Below are 17165 nucleotides of genomic sequence, written 5' to 3'. Positions count from 1 at the left end.
AGAGAGACAGAGCAAAAGCAGAAGGAGACAGAGAGATGAAGACAATATATCAAATTCAAAGCTTGTCTGAAAAAACTGAGGTTTAAATAACACACACACACACACACACACACACACACACACACACACACACACACACACACACACACACACACACACACACACACACACACACACACACACACACACACACACCTCACTGGTCATTTGACCATTCCAGATGTTCAACAAAACAAGATTCGTCATCCTATGGTCGCTATAATAAACTCACCAGTCAGGGAGATCAAAATCGATGTGTCTCCCTCTGTTTTGCATCTCATCTCATCTCTCTCTGTCTCCCCCCCCCCCCCTCCTTCCCTCACACCTCCACACACCTACCCAACATCGCGGACAGAGTGCTAGCAGAGCAGATATCTCTCAGTGGTCAATCGTCTCCTCTCTCTCTTTATCTTGCTCCTTGTTCTGTGGTTCAACTCTCCTCTATGTGCTTTTCCTTTTTTCAACCAAAAAATAAATACACACACACACACACACACAGACTCCTCCCCCAACCTCATAACCTCCTCTGAGTCAACACCCCTCCTCAAAACACACACACACACACACACACACACACACCACACACACACACACACACACACACACACACACACACACACACACACACTGAGCCCAAGGGTCCACAGTAATGAACATATCTTGGGCCGTGTCCTGGCTTGCTCTGGCCTCGTCTGTCCTTATAGAGCGATGGCTTGTTTCTTCTCTTAAAGAGGACACACACACACACACACAAATACTAGCTCTTTGTGAGCAGATAACCGATATAACCGTTTTTTTGATTGGTTATGGGTATTCCCAGGTATGTGTAGTGTAGACAATATTGTCTCATTTCCTGTAGTCTGGAAGCCATGAGGACACACAATGCAAGCAGTCTGTGGATGTAGTAGACATGGAATGCTCTACAAACTGCTACTGTGTTGTTTCAATTGAAAATGAAGGAGTGTGTGTTACTCCCACTCCCAGTGGGTATAGTCTTCACCAACCTCCTGCCTCTCCTGAGATTGGGCGGATAGATTAATGTTCTCTTAAACACAGGCAAGTGTCCTACAGATAGAAGGCTACCCCTTACCTGTTTGTGAGACCAATAATGAACTGACATTGTGAACCCTGCACTCACCTGTGGAGCTGTCGTCTTGGTGCGTGGTGTGGTGTGAGTCTCCTGTTTCACCAGCAGAGGGAGCCAGCTACACAACAAAATAGGAATGGACCCATCAAACACAACTCATGAAAGAACAAAATGAAGTAGTAGTTAACAACATTGACAAATCATTATATTGCACTTTCCAGGGCTCAAGCATAAAAGACATCCGATGTGTTTGTGTCCAGGAGCCACAGCTTCATACCATTCAGACACCGATGATGTTTGATGTTATGTTCACATAAGTTTGTGCTGAAAGTGTTTATCCGCTCAATACGATGTACCTCGCGGATAGAATCATTATGTCCCTGCATTATCGGGTATTTACATGTTTCGGATCGTTTGCCACCGATTATTACCTCATCGCTGATCGGGAAAGGTGGGCGTCGTTTAACGGGTTAAGTGTACTTCTCCGGCCAATCGAAACGACTGATAAGACGCAGAGTCGGTTCACTGGGTTTATTTAGTGTCCTCCTTCGGTACTGGACATGGTACATAGCGCAGTACCATCACAGTAACGGGGAAGATGCGTCGCCTTAGAGTCGAAATGTGTATCTATTAAAGAGTGTGTGACGTGTGTGAGTAGATATTTATATTTGGAGGGTGTCACATTTGAACGCAGCAGGCCTAAACTCGCTCCACCACCGCCATCTTTCACATTGTGCATTTTGTTTAAACGTTGATTTGTTTATTTAGCGTTTCCATGGAGACGTCTGGAGGCCGGAGCTGACCTTTCTCTCCCGCCCATGGGAGCTGCTGTGCTTGGAGTTCTCGGAGCTCTGGCCGCTGCCGGCGCTACGGCTGCTGCCCACACTGCTGGAGCTCCCAACACTGTTCCTGTCATCACCTGGGAGGGAGGGAGGGAGGGAGGGAGGGAGGGAGAGAGAGAGAGAGAGAGAGAGAGAGAGAGAGAGAGAGAGAGAGAGAGAGAGAGAGAGAGAGAGAGAGAGAGAGAGAGAGAGAGAGAGAGAGAGAGAGAGAGAGAGAGAGAGAGAGAGAGAGAGAGAGAGAGAGAGAGAGAGAGAGAGAGAGAGAGAGAGAGAGAGAGAGAGAGAGAGAGAGAGAGAGAGAGAGAGAGACTCATTAACTTGTCAAATGGCTGTGATGATCACCGTGTGTCTCCTGGTTGTTTGGTTCGTCAGCTCTGAGGGAATAAACAGTTTATTCTCACTCATCGTAACAAGGCATCTTTCTTTCGCAGCTTGAGTGTTCCAACAAACTAAAACACTGCAGCACTAAACACTAACGTCTACTGCAACACATTCCTAATTCATATGCAGGTCCTGGAGCCACACTGGAAGGGTGAACGCAAGCAGGTGACAGCACTGTCATAACCAAAAATCACACATTGTTCTCGCCCCGAGGACAGAGACATCAAAGACAGTGTAGTGCATTACAAATCAACATGCAAATCCAGTTACTACACTCCCATCATGATACTGTGCTGCTGAGTTTGACTTCTAACAACCTCTATCTTGTGTTTGGCCATCCACATAAGAGGTGGATATCAGAAAGCCGTATTGTAGCATAACCTCTTGAAGTGAAGGATCACATATTAACACAACCCACATTGTGTTTATACACTCCTCACTTTGGCACATGAATCAGTTTTAAAGCTACCGAGCCTGTTGAAGGAAAACCAGAAACCCTGTTTGAGCTAGGCCCCGCCCACTATCAACCTGTATGAAATGCCTTCTGGCTGACATCTGATACTGGCTTTTTTTCATTCAGGGAGGGGCTTTCTTGCTGTCCGGGCCTGGCTGTTTTCCTGGTAAGGTTACCTGGTTACCCAAAGCAGGTGACTCATGTAGTGGCACGGTCGATGACCCATAGAGGGCGATTTGAGTTTAATTTGATTTGATCTTATTCTAGGTTTTTACAACTTTGTGCAGTTGAGTGGAGATTGGGCCCAGGGTTATCAATCCATAGCACTACAATGTAACCCACTTGATCACTTTTCATCTTCGGTAAGCGGTATTAAGGTTTGGTTAGGGAACAGAGAGTTCAGCGCTCGGCTGGAAAGCCATAGGAAAACAGGCCAAGTCTTTAAGGCAGAGAGGGGAGCATCGTAGGGTTAACTCTGTCCCCACCCCCCCACTGGGTGGAGCAAAGCTGTGAATTAAGAGACACACAGCTTATTGGGGGGGTATTAGAAACAGCAGGGGGGTGAGGTTAATCATAGTTGCTGTGGGGGAGGAGCGTCTGGCTTTTAGGCCAGTCCAGGGTGTTGATCTGTGTTAAACGCTTTGACCGACTGCTGCCCTGAGAAGGCTGCTCCTTTACACGAGGAAGAATGGGAATAGGAGGGACTGGAGATGATAGCTCCACACAGAGCATGGCAAAGCCATGCCACACACACACACACACACACACACACACACACACACACACACACACACACACACACACACACACACACACACACACACACACACACACACACACACACACACACACACACACACACACACACACACGCCACTGCAACCCAAAAAAGCCTTGGGGAGCTTCGTGTCCCTCTCACTCCATGGACTGCCGTCCCCGCGACTTAGACCTTGATGATGGCCAGTCAGCAGTCAGTCAGTCAGTCAGTCAGTCAGTCAGTCAGTCAGTCAGTCACAGTCAGTCAGTCAGTCAGTCAGTCAGTCAGTGTGTGTAGTGAGCGTTCTGACGCATACTGGTTGCTGTGAATCCACCACCCACACATCCACCCACCCACCCAATTCACCCACACACACACCTACACCCACACCCACACACACACACACACAGTATGCAGTACTCCGAGTGCCTCAAAGTGCACTATTTAATTACAATAATTGTGATTGTGATTCTGATATGAATGATGGTGACTCTGATTAGGTTCCATTGTCAACATTGCCAGCTGGTCTAGACTACAGAGCTACTAATGGCGTTTTTCCACTATACTGCACGGCCCCGGCTCAGTCCACGCGCAAGGACGGCGACACGCACTTGTCTTGAGTGATGACCCTACCCTTTTACTGCCTATTTACTTTTATATTATAGCCTAGTCTAAAGTCGGATTGATTCGACAGTTTATATATTTGAGTTGTTTCAGATGGACAGCAACACACATAATGATATTCGTGATGATGAATTCAGTTTGACGTTAATATTCCCCTTTTTTTACTCCAAATCTCAAAAGCTCATTGAGAGCCGATTTATTTCATAATAGTTCTGTTTAAACATTAGACAATGTTTCACAGATATTATTTCCCTAGTGCCAAACGATGTCCTTGGTTTTAGGAAAGAGACGTGTTGAATATCGAAATCGGCGATCTTATAGTGTGAAATATTAGACCCATCTGAAATAATCGGTCCTATTTCAACAAACTATTTCGGGAATATCGTCAAACTTACATCATCGCATACCCATTTCAATCAGGCAAACAAACTCGAGATGAACTCATCGCACATGGCGATTCGTCATATACATACGCATGCAAAGTTTAATGTACTTTTATAGGTCTATAGCCGCACAACTTTCGGGAAAACTCCTCGCTCCTAATAGGCTGACGTCACCTCAGCCTCGGGGGTCGTCAACTCAGCCCGCTTAGAGGCTTGGAGGCGGGGCTTGGAGGAGGGGCGGGCTCACTTCGGCCCGACCTCGGAGATGGTGCATCTCGGGGTCACGACCCCGGCACCGTTCGGCATGCGTAAACCGGTAGTGGGCGCTCAAATCTGCACGGTACGGAACGGCTCGGCACGGGCAAGTGTGAGTGGAAAAACGCCATAAGTACAGGGTCAGGAGCAGGTTAGAGGGGCTGCTAGGGGGTGTCGGGGGGGGGGGGTCAGGGTGTTCTCCACACAGGCTGGGGTGGGGGGGGGGGGGCACACACTCTTACCAGTGGGGGGGTTACCCGGAGGACCCACACGTCCTCAGTGGGACTAGCGGGACTAGCTGGAGGTGAGAGCTCACTGCCATGTGGAGCACCTAACACACACACACACACACACACACACACACACACGTACACATTGTGCTCACTAGGGGACCCGAAGAAAGGGGTGACCCCTCGATTTTGGCTCTGGGTAGGGGGGGCGGTAGGGGGGGGTCGGAGGTCACCAACATCCAGCTTGGTTAGAAAAGATAACGTGTGAAAATAGGAAAGCAACATGAGTGAGTTGAGAGAAGGTGTCTGTGTGAGTGAGTGAGTGAGTGAGTGAGTGAGTGAGTGAGTGAGTGAGTGAGTGAGTGAGTGAGTGAGTGAGTAAGTGAGTGAGTGTGTACCTGCTTGTTCTTAAAAGAGAGTGAGTGAGTGAGTGAGTGAGTGAGTGAGTGAGTGAGTGAGTGAGTGAGTGAGTGAGTGAGTGAGAGAGTGAGTGAGCGAGTGTGTACCTTCTTGCTGGTAGCAGAGAGCACGCATCAACTCCTGGCTTTGCGGCCCAGTGCCCAGGCTAGCTTGGGGAGCTCTAGACAGGAAGTGCTTGCGTTGGCATGGCAACGAGGCCTGGCGGGAAAGGGTCCCGCCTCCTGAAGACACAGAAGGAGCTGATGAGACCGGAGGAGACATGCCTGCTAACGGGAGGAGGAACACGTTCTAGGTTCTCACTCACTCAAGTCCCATAATGGTGTGTTGTTGATATACTATAACCCTTTCGTCGCTGAAGAAGCACAACCACGAGCTACAACAGAAAACCTGCATCTCGCATCCCAGTAGATGAATACGCAAGTATTCATCTACTGGGAAAAGAGGTCTCAAATACCCCCAAAGTCTAAAAGGTCTTCAATAAGCCTATGATGAGTTGTAGCACTACCAAGGCCTGAATCAAGGTAAATAAACCGTAACCTAGGCAACTCAAAACTTTGTTTTTGCCAAGTCTTGCATGAGAAAACACAGCGCCAGCTCAAACACAACAGGCTCACCCATGATGACAAATCATTACGCAACGAATTGCTCAACAATTACCCCCAAAAAACATGACTTCCAACCGAATGAGTAACACTTCTATGCTTCCCAAATGGAGGGGGGGGCAGCCATTTTGTGAGTTGACGTGGCGATGTACAGGCCCCTTTAAGGTCTGTCCATCAGAGATGTCCCTGAGCAAGACACATACAGTAACCGAACTGCTCCCGACGAGCTGGCTGTCGCCTTGCATGGTTGCCACCGCCGTCGGTGTGTGAACGTGTGCATGAATGGGTGAATGCTCGGCATTATTGTAAAGCGCTTTGACTGGGTCTCTGGTTAGAAAAGCGCTATATATATGCAGTCCATTGAACATTTACCATAAGGGGGCTTCAGTGAAGCGTTTTGCTGCTGGGGCGTTCTGTCGAGTGAGGCTCAGAGCCTCACTCGACAGAACGCCCCAGCAGCAGAACGCTTCTGTGTTGATCCGCGTCTGCTGACACGGTGACATTATCATTGAACGCAGACACTCCCCCACCCCTCCCTCCCCCCTCCATCGCTCTCTCTCTCCCCCCCCCCCTCGCTCTCTCTCTCAGAGCTAACTTTGGCTCCCGGGAGCAGAAAAGGGCCTGTCACACGCTTATAGGGCGCTAAATCAAACCCCGTTTCGCTCATCTCCCGCTGCCTCACTACGTCTCCCTCTCCTCCGCTCTCTTCGCCCGACGTGAGCCCGCTGCACACACAGAGCGGCTGGGCACCAAAGCCGCCCGCTGCAGACTCTTAACAGAGCTGACACTTCCTAATCGCGCCACATTAATCCTATTAATGTACCGGCGTGTGCGCATTTGTGCCCGTCTCTGTGCGAGTGTGTTGTGTGCGTGTTCGTTGTAGGATTTTTGTGCGTGCGTGCGTGCGTGTGCGTGTGCGTGACTGCTTGTCTGTGTGTGGTATAGGTTGGAGGGGGGGGGGGGGGGGGGGGTAATCCCCTTTTGTCAATGAGGTTAGAACGACTTAGCATATAGCTACAGCCGGCCCAACTTTATTTGCAACCACACAACAAAACAAGGACCTCCAGACGACGTAGCATCCATTCCCTGGAGCGCTCCTTCACATATCGACCTGAGGTTGTTTTCCCTCGCCCAGCCTTTTTGTCCCTAAGTATAGCTCTAGCTCTGGGCGTCAGGAGGAGCCGACACATGGTCCAACCCCATGGGCCAGGCATCAGCCACTCTGAAACGCTCCCCAGCAATGGAAACACAAGCCTTGGCTTTGGCAAAGCAGACAAAGATAAGCACCGCCACTGCCGTGTTAGGCTGGTAATGGCATTATAAGATGGAGAGCAAGCGTGTTGAACTAGGGAGAATCCTAAAGAGGGCGGGAGAATAGGGTACCATGTATACCGTCGTCGCCGTGGAAACGGTTTATTTAATTATTCCCCTCAGCTCCAATTGAAGAACGTGGAGAAGGAAGCGGCCATTGTGGTTCATGTGGTCCTTTAGGAATATGGTGTGATATTGAATAATTTAAACCCAACATTGTGACGGAATATCACCTCATTAAATTCCCTTCCGACGACTTAATGGTGTAACACAATGTTGTCATGTTGGTACAATGCCTCTAAAAGACAACAGCGGGCATCACAGTGCAGACGAATTGAATAAGAACAGAGAACATGAGCTCCAGTATAAGAACAGTTGTCTCTTTGGGAAAGCATCGTTGTCAGTAACGGCACAGCTACCTCGTTCAGGGACTAATTGGGCATTTGCTCACCGTTGATTGGCTGGGCACAGCTGGACTACCTGTTTATTTATTTTTTTAACTTTCTTCCCGTACGAGAATCTTTGGCAGTGGGAACACACTTATCCATGAATCTTAGGGTTATGGTTGGTTTGATTTCCATGCATCATAGGGTCAGGGTTGGTTTGATTTCCATGTATCATAGGGTCAGGGTTGGTTCGATTCTGGCTGAAGTTACCTGATCTCCTGCTCAGCACCTCCACCACCGACGGGGGGAAAAAGCCGATGCGCTCCGTCCCTCGCTGCCCGTCCTGGACGTGGCCCTTCCACTGACCGTCAGAGTGCTGCTCCAGCACCTGCCACGGAGCAGACGAGCACATTCAGGTCAACCCGGCGGTCTGACCTCATGCATGTACAGTACATGATTCGCTGATGCCTTCTGAAACAGGCATCCGTAGGGAGATGGTCTTGATATTTGCATGACACGGCATGCCACTGAAATTTTAAATTGTTAAAAAAAAAAAAAAGAAGTGTCACCAACTGAACAGTATATGACACATATGGACGAGGCTTAACAAATTAACAATAAAAATAGAAAGAAGACACACACACAGACACACACACACACACACACACCAACCCTAATGCCCCAACCCTATCCTTCTAAAGCCTACTAGCCTAAGGGTAGTAGGCTTTGTCCTCCTGAAATCCACTTCTACATAAACAGCAAGACACAACAAGAGAGCCAAACTATTCAGAGTCCAGTCGCAGCGATGACATAGCCAAAGACCACAGTCAAGCTACAAGTTAAAACAGAGTCCGATAAGCAACACAAATATCACAGGGAGTTAGGAACATACGGTGGCCCACAGTGTGTCTCTGTGTGTGTGTGTGTGTGTGTGTGTGTGTGGTGTGTGTGTGTGTGTGTGTGTGGTGTGTGTGTGGTGTGTGTGTGTGTGTGTGTGTGTGTGTGTGTGTGTGTGTGTGTGGTGTGTGTGTGTGTGTGTGTGTGTGTGTGTGTGCGCGCGCGCGTGTGCGCGTGTGCGCGCGTGTTGAGGATGGATTTGACAGTGGCACGTTCCAACCTGTTTCCCCACAATGGTCTCGTTCAAGGAAACACATAATTAGGCGAAGAACATCCCAGAACACTTCTAACTTGAACAACATCAGCCTATCGTTTAATCCCCATGGATCCAGCGTGCCTCTTCCTAGGAATAGGGGCTGAGCTACTAACTATCCAGAACGGGAAAGACTCAAAAAGAGATTCCAACTCAGAGCCTCCAGCTTAGAAACACTCATTCTAAGGAAATCACAATCACAGATCTTAAGAACACAGCATTAAGCAGCCTTAACAAGTGAGCATGGTTAAACTAAATACATCTGTTTGATGCTACGTAATAATACAAGTTACAGCAGCTAGGGAAAACAGAACCGAAGCACCGAGTTTGAAGATGAGAGTGGTTGAATTTAATCAGAGGCATCAATATGTTAGTGTGCAGACTATTTACACTTTAAAACCAGACAAAATTATTCCACACCCAACAGAAAAGCCACAATGGAACAAATATTTGACCAATTACCTAATTAATATCAAATTAACTTATTTAGTTACGATATCTAGTGCTACTACTAGTCTGAGTAAGTGATCTTGTAGCCTCACATATATCTAAGACTCATGTCTAATTTCTGAGGTACGTTTCCTTTCTTTCACTTCCTGTTTATTTAGACCAATCATGTTGCTTGAGGTTGGCATCTGTAAGAGCGTAATTGGTGTTGAATTGCATCGGTATTAAACTCAAAAAAAGTGTCTGTAAACCGTGTAGCCTTGCCTGCATTAACACACACATTCAAATCACCTTCTAAAAGCATCATCAACTAGTGAGAAAGAGTTTTTATTCTGTAAAATATAAAAAGGATATAAAAACGAAACAAGTCTTAACTCATCCCATTGCAGTTGCAGTTACCGCCCCAGATGTTGTGCTATAACATCGTAAGACTCCTGGATCCCAAACCACTAATCTAGTCACTCTGCACTCTAAAAATCAGGCCCCCTAATGAATGCAACCAGAGACACCCACACCCACACACAGACCAACACCCACATAGATGCCCACAACAACACAGACGACCACACACACACACACACACACACACACAAACACCCACATAGATGCCCACAACAACACAGACGACCACACACACACACACACACACACACACGCGCGCACACGCACACGCACACACACACTCACACACACTCACCACGACCAGGTCCCCTGCCCGCAGGTTCAGGGCAGTGGGGTCGTGGAGGTTCCAGTAGTCCTTCACGGCACGCACCTGCAGAGAGCCGGAAGCATCTAGACCCCAGAGACAACAAAAGAGTTACAGACGTTCACCACCGTCATCTGTGCAGTAGATCGATCACGGACCTCAACTTAAATGCACAAGTTAAGAACACTAGGATAATATTGCCATCAATGGTTAAATGCATGCTATTGTTGGGTTGTCTGTTATGGGCCAGATAATCTTTATCAAATATTCCCCTCAAAGATGATTGTAGTGAGTGGAGACAATGAAAGCCTGAACGGCCATATAGCCCCACCTTAAATTATTTAGTGGGTGGGGCCTAGACTGTAGGCAGGGTGTTTCATGTTTAGTGTGTGGGCGGGGCCTAGCTGAAGCAGGGTGTTTAGTGTTGGGTGTGGCGGGGGCCTAGCTGAAGCAGGTGGTTTAGTGCAGTGTGGGCGGGGCCTTAGTGTTGTGCGTGGGCGGGGCCTTGCTCAAGCAGGGTTTTTGATTGCGGTGTGTCGAGGGGTGTCTGAGGGAACCTCGTAGCATCTGCTTGATCTCTGTGCTGGCGCCGCTGGTGGTGAACTGGTTGACGATGTCCAGGGCCGTCTGGTTGTACGTGTTGCGCGTGTTGACGTTGACGCCCGCCTACAGAGAGAGACGGCCACAGACACATCCATCAGCTAATCCAGCTACCGTTTATCAAATGATACGCTCCAGTGAAAGTTCAAGACGATACCGTGAAGTGATTAACCAATCAGGAAAAACCGGACACACACGTCTGATGCCGCGTTTGTCACATTTCAACACGCCAATGCTGCAACATTTCGCTGGCTAAAGTTCGTTCTGTCACTCTGTCTCCCGGTCGAGTTGACTCACGTCAAGAAGCAGGCGCACTACTTCCGTCTTCCCATAGAGGGCGGCCTCATGCAGAGAGGTCCCGGCCTTGGTGGTCCAGTTGATGTCGATGCCGGCTTTCAGCAGCAACCTGCAGACCCCGCACGCACACACACAAGATGTCCTTCAGCACTCACACACCTTACACCAATCACCACGCAGGGTGCGGCCGTGGCGACTGGCTACGGTGACAAGCGAATCACCAAACTACTCCTATGAAACCATCAGTAACGTGTGTTGTAAAGGAATCACGTTCTACAACGTCAACTCGGTTTCCATAAAGAAAGTGTTCTTTTTTACAACGCGTGTACAAAGCAGCTCCTCTCTTAAATTAGTAAAAAGCCAGTTCTCCAATATGAGTGTAACGATGCAGGTGTCAAAACGGCAGCTTGGCTCTTCATGCTAGCTGGGTGGGGGCATAGTGTATAGAACGTGGATTCCCCAGCCCAGCTCGCATTTAGAACCAGGATGAGGTCGAAACGGAACCAAGATGGCCGACCTGATGACGTCTCTGTGTCCGTTGCGGGCGGCCAGGTGGAGGGGCGTGGTGGAGGCGGAGTCCTGAGGGTCCCGCCCCTCCCCCTCCAACAGTGATGTGACCATGTTGCTGCTCAGCAGGAGCTGAGCCACCTGTGAACACACACACACACGCACACACACACACACACACTCAATTATTTTGGCTTGATAATATGCGACAGAAAAAGTCTATAGATTAGCATATAGGAACTCAAATAATGGGTTTTCCAAAGTAAAAGTTGATGTAGGAACGGGACTACATCTGCTAAAGAACACAGAATAAATAGCAGGAATGCATTGACAGACAGACAGACGGACACACCTTGACTCTGCCGAACTCACAGGCCAGGTCTAGAGGCGTCTTCTTCATCTTGTTCATCAGACATGGGTTGGACTGATGCTGGAGTAGCATCTCAGACTACACGCACGCACGCACGCGCACGCAACCACACACACACACACACACACACACACACACACACACACACACACACACACACACACACACACACACACACCACACACACACACACACACACACACAAACACGAAAAGGACAAAAGACTTGGTATCTTCCCAGGGAGCGGCACACATGCATGTCAATCACCCCAAAACATCCTCACGCCTGGAACAGCATGTGTGTGTGCGTGTGCATGTGCGTGCACGTGTGTGTGTCGATAACATTCCACGAGATAACAAAGAAGAAGAAAGGGTGCAAGGGTGGGGGAGGAGAACGCGAGAGGCAGGCATGCCTCTGCGATGGCAGATCTGTCGCACATCAAGCAGCCATCACCTCGGCACATTTAAACATGTTTTCTAACACCAATCAGAATCCATTATCTGTTCTAAAATAGAGTCTGTCTCTGGAGGCCCCCACCTCCTGAGTTCTGACTCTAGGAAGGGTTTAAATGGTCAGAACCAGAAGGAAGGCAAAGGCTACACTCCAGCATGGTTCCCAGTCCCAATTCTCATCCCGATACAGAACATCTGGAGTGAGATAAGGCGACTGTGCGTTTATGGGTGAGAGAGGGTGTGACCCACGATGGAGCAATATTCACTGGGAGGGTTAGCAGCTGGTACGCCGGCGGGAATGAAGCAATACCGTGGATTGCACATTTTCCCAATTTTGCTTAGCCAAAAGGACTCCATGCATCCTCTCAGCCTAACTGGAGCACGACAGTCCACCGTTAAATATGAATCTGCCATTGCTTTGAGAGACCGTCTAATACTGCCTGGATTTTCTACTGGGCATTTTAGGACGTAATTCTTCCTTTCCGCTGTACAAATTGCCAACACATAAATGGTCCTCTGATAGCTCCGGTAGTCGCTGGTGTTTTCACACGTTCTTTCCCTTTGGACAATGACAGCAAATTTCTTATCAGCGTGTTGCTTATGTTGTGTCCTGACCGTGCTGTGATCGGGCTCCTTGGAATGTGATGTCATGGAATGTCTCTGTGCGGTTGTGTGGTTGCGTGTGTGTGCGTGTGCGTGCGTGCGGGTGAACCACCCAGTTTAGGGAGGAATAAAGTGTATCTAATCTAATCTAACGTGTCACAGCCCGGTCATGATTCACAAATGCATCGCTTGGTGAATGCGTGTGCATTGCTGACAGATTTGTGGTTTGAATCAGAAAGACAAGAAAACTACAATGCCCATCTCCCTGGCAGACTTGGCGATATGTTCTAAATTGACATTTAACATTTACATTTAGCAGACGCTTTTATGAAAAGCAACTTTCAATGAGTACATTTGTCATAAGAAAGTGAAACAATATACCGCTGTCGGTACAGTAAGGATGTGCTTAGAACCAAGTGCAAGCACTAACAATCGCTAGGTTAACCCATTCTCCGTATACGGCAATGATAGCTAGCTAATGCTACACAATTAAGTACTATGAGTAAATTCAACATACATGAAGCTTATGTTGTATGTAAAACATATAGTGCAGGGACATACAACAATCAATAGTGGGAGGGGAAGGGGGATATGAATGTTTGATTCAAGATTATAACCATCCTCGAATATGTTGGTGTGTGTGTGTGTGTGTGTACATCTACACGTGCACGTACTCACCACCTCATAGTGCCCGTACTGGGCGGCGAGGTGCAGGGGGACCTGGCCGTCCTGGGACGCTAGGTTAACCGCGGCGCCCCCCCGCAGCAGGACCAGCACAGAGTCAGCCTTCCCCTGCCAGGCCGCGTAGTGGAGGGGCCGCAGCCTGCCTGGGGGGGGGGGGGGGGGGGGGGGGGGGAGGGAGGGAGGGGGGAGAGAGAGAGAGAGAGAGAGAGAGAGAGAATTAGCTAACTTGAACCTTGTTTTTTCCATGCCGATAAAGTTATTTTGAATTAAATTGTGAGAGAGAGTATGGGGTGTAGTGAGGTGATGAGTAGGGGTGGGGGTAGTTTGGGGTAGGGGTATGGGTGTGGGGGGTAGTGAGGTGGTGTGGGGGGTAGGGGGTATGGTGTGGGGGGTAGTGAGGTGGTGTGTGGGGGGGGGGGGGGGGGGGGGGGGGGGGTAGGATGGGTACCGTTGACGTCCCGGATGTCCACCATGGCCTGGGCCTCGAGCAGCAGAGACAGCAGCTCCACGGTGCCACTGAGGGCCGCATGGTGCAGGGCAGAGAAGCTGGGCGAGAGAGAGAGAGAGAGAGCGAGGAGAGAGAGAGAGAGAGAGCGAGAGAGAGCGAGAGCAGAGAGAGAGAGAGAGAGAGAGAGCGAGAGAGAGAGCGAGAGCGAGAGAGAGCGGGAGAGAGAGAGAGAGAGAGAGAGAGAGAGAGAGCAAGAGAATAGAGAGAGATGATAATTAGATGAGGTGACATTAATGGTAAATAACAAAATGCCTACATTTTTGACCAACGCTTGACTTTGCCTCAGGTTAAGAATGTCCAGTGCTCTGTTTTTGAGTGTGTGTTCTGTGTCTGTCTGGGGTGTCTGTGTGTGTGTGTGTGTGTGTCTGTCAGGGTGTGTGTGTGTGTGTGTGTCTTTCAGGGATGTGTGCGTGTTTGTCGTCAGTGCTGTGTGTGTTTCTGTTAGGGGTGTGTGTGTCTGGGGTGTGTGTGTGTGTGTGTGTGTGTGTTTGTGTACGTCTGTCAGGGGTTTGTGTGTGTGTCTTTCAGGGATGTGTGTGCATCTGTCAGGGATGCGTGTGTGTGTGTCTGTGTATGTCTGTCAGGGGTGTGTGTCTGTCAGGGATTTGTGTGCGTCTGTCAGGTGAGTGTATGCATCTATCAGGGTTGTGTGTGTGTGTGTGTCTGTCTGGGGGTGTGTGTTTGTGTGTGTGTGTGTGTGTTATGACCTTTTCACTGAGCTACAAACACCATGGATGAGGACCACTATAGGACCCCCCCCCCCCCCACCCCAGCTCAGCTCCACTGCTAACTATTGTGATGTAGTGACAGACATCCACTAAGTATCCTGGTGTGTGTGTGTGTGTGTGTGTGTGTGTTGTGTGTGTGTGTGTGTGTGTGGGTGTGTGTGTGGTGTGGTGTGTGTGTGTGTGTGTGGGTGTGTGTGTGTGTGTGTGTTCACTTGTGCATTTGTGCTTGGTGTGTGTGTTCGTGCTTGCGTGTGGTGTGTGTTTGTGTGTGGACAGAGGATCTGTCGTTGTTCAGCACGTTTCAGTATTGTGAAACAAAACTAAAATTGCCTGACTCCAGCAGAAACCAACTGAAAACTAGTTTACTGAGACGTGGAGGGCCAAGGCTTTAAAGGAATGGTTCCCGTACTATTCCAGCTGCTAACCTACCATTAAGATTCCTCCTCTCCACTTGCCCGGAGATGGAATGATGGAAAACCACTGGAGGTTTGTCTCCTAGTTACGCACAACTGTCTAAAAAGGTCCACATTTTACAGGCATAAAAAGCGGTTAAAAAACAACAATAGATTTGTATCTCAAGCCTCTTGCACGCTGACCTGGCTGACCACTAGAATAGGCCTATAGGTGACCATTTGATCTCTGGCTTTTATTCTTAATATGACCTACTCTCCATGGCTGCATGTCTTGTTCTTTCACTTATTTTTGTAATGTCTGCTCTAATGGCACTGCTTGGGAAATATTCTATATAATTGTCATGACTAGATGATTAAAATATTAAGGTTGATTGGAACGGGCATTCCGATATTGCGCTTCAGCTAACAAAATAAATCGGTTAGCTCTCATGACATTATGTTAGATTATATTATATTGGGATACATTGTGTTCTGGAGTAGAACGGGACAGAATTCAGAAGTGGATTAACCGCCTGAACAGATTCAGTTTCTCCTGCTGGCCGTCTCTGGGCACAAAGGGTGAGAGGAGGGTGCGTGGTGCCTGCCTGGACCGGCCCACCTTAGTCCGTCTCTGCCTTTTATACACCGACCTATCCATCCATTCCCCCATTCACCCTGCGTCCGTCCCCCATTCTGTCCATCCATCCATTTGTAATCCATCTCTCACACCCTCTACCTATCCCCAATACTTTGTCTTTTCAACGGAGGTTCAGTCACTTCCTCCCCCCCCCGCTGCCTCCCATCTATGAGGGAGAGAGGAGGGGGGGGAGAAAGTGCAAAAAGACAACAAACACCCACGTACGCCGGATTACAGCCTGTGTGGTTGGAGGGGTGGCGATGGCTCGCTATGTAATGATTGTTTACCGTCCTCCCCTCATCATGCGCACACGCACACACACACACGCGACACACACACACACACACACACCTTTGTGTGACTCAGAGAAGTTGTTTTCAGAGGTTGTTTGAAGCCTTAATCGAATCTGTAAGGGAGAGGTATATTACTGTTATATTTTGTAGAATAGGTGTAGGATTATACTGTAGTGCATACGTGTGAGTGTGCGAAGGTTCAGGCTGAGCGAGAGATCTTGATTTCAAGGTTTTTGGTATGATCACAGGACGCACAGACGCGTGACAAACAACTCGTGACAAAACAACTGGTGATGCCAAACAATGGGATTGCCTCTGATAGGGTAGCACATGCACAGTAGCACACGCACAATAGCAATAGAGAAATCTAACTTTGGGAATCCTGGTACAGTCATCGGTATGACATCATTAACGTCTTGGGGATTGTGGCCATATTGAACAGAAATCCAAGCCGGATACCTCTGAACTTTTATCACACGCTGGCGCTGGAAACAGTGTGCAGCTTCTTCTGAGGTGTTCATTATTTCGTTTGTTGTTTTCCAAGAACAGGAAAAAATACACTTTGTTTCGAGGTGTTTTCATGGGACTTTCTGCCATGATTTTGTGTGTGTGTGTGCGTGCGTGTGTGTATATGTATATCTGCGTATTTGTATCTGTGTGTCTGTGTGTGTTTTAATGTGTATATGCATAGGAGTGTGTATGTGTATGTATGTGTATACGTGTTGTGCATGAGTATATGCCTTCCTGGCTCTGGCTGTGTGTGTGTGTGTTTGTGTTGGAACAGCGTGTGTGTGAAATAGCGATAGTGTGTAAGGTCTGCGTATGAATGCATGTGTTATGAGTCATTCTGTTCAGGCGCAAGATAAACACGAGACGCCGGCACGGTCTCACATACTTTCCACCCCGTTATTAGGGCGGGACCCGGGAAGAGCTGTCAATCACAGGCGTGCCACCACACTGCGGACTTGTCTCCACATTCTATAGTGTGTGTGCTGTGTGTGTGTGTGTGCGCTGTGTGTG

At 48.7% G+C, this 17165-nt stretch overlaps 1 protein-coding gene across 1 annotated transcript in view; it reads right to left on the bottom strand.

Moving 5' to 3' along the window:
• LOC115531590 (caskin-2) overlaps positions 1-17165 on the bottom strand; it is a 39638-nt gene that overhangs the window by 9756 nt on the left and 12717 nt on the right. Inside the window, 11 exon segments of the mRNA XM_075074169.1 lie at positions 1178-1244; positions 1930-2045; positions 5559-5693; positions 8042-8159; positions 10066-10160; positions 10632-10740; positions 10972-11080; positions 11489-11619; positions 11831-11926; positions 13582-13730; positions 14036-14133. Coding sequence (XP_074930270.1) covers positions 1178-1244; positions 1930-2045; positions 5559-5693; positions 8042-8159; positions 10066-10160; positions 10632-10740; positions 10972-11080; positions 11489-11619; positions 11831-11926; positions 13582-13730; positions 14036-14133 — 1223 coding nt within the window.

Source organism: Gadus morhua, chromosome 18, assembly GCF_902167405.1.
Source record: "Gadus morhua chromosome 18, gadMor3.0, whole genome shotgun sequence".
Lineage (NCBI taxonomy): Eukaryota > Metazoa > Chordata > Actinopteri > Gadiformes > Gadidae > Gadus > Gadus morhua.
Note: the sequence above shows the minus strand (reverse complement) of the source record. Positions and strands in the feature narration are given on the sequence as shown.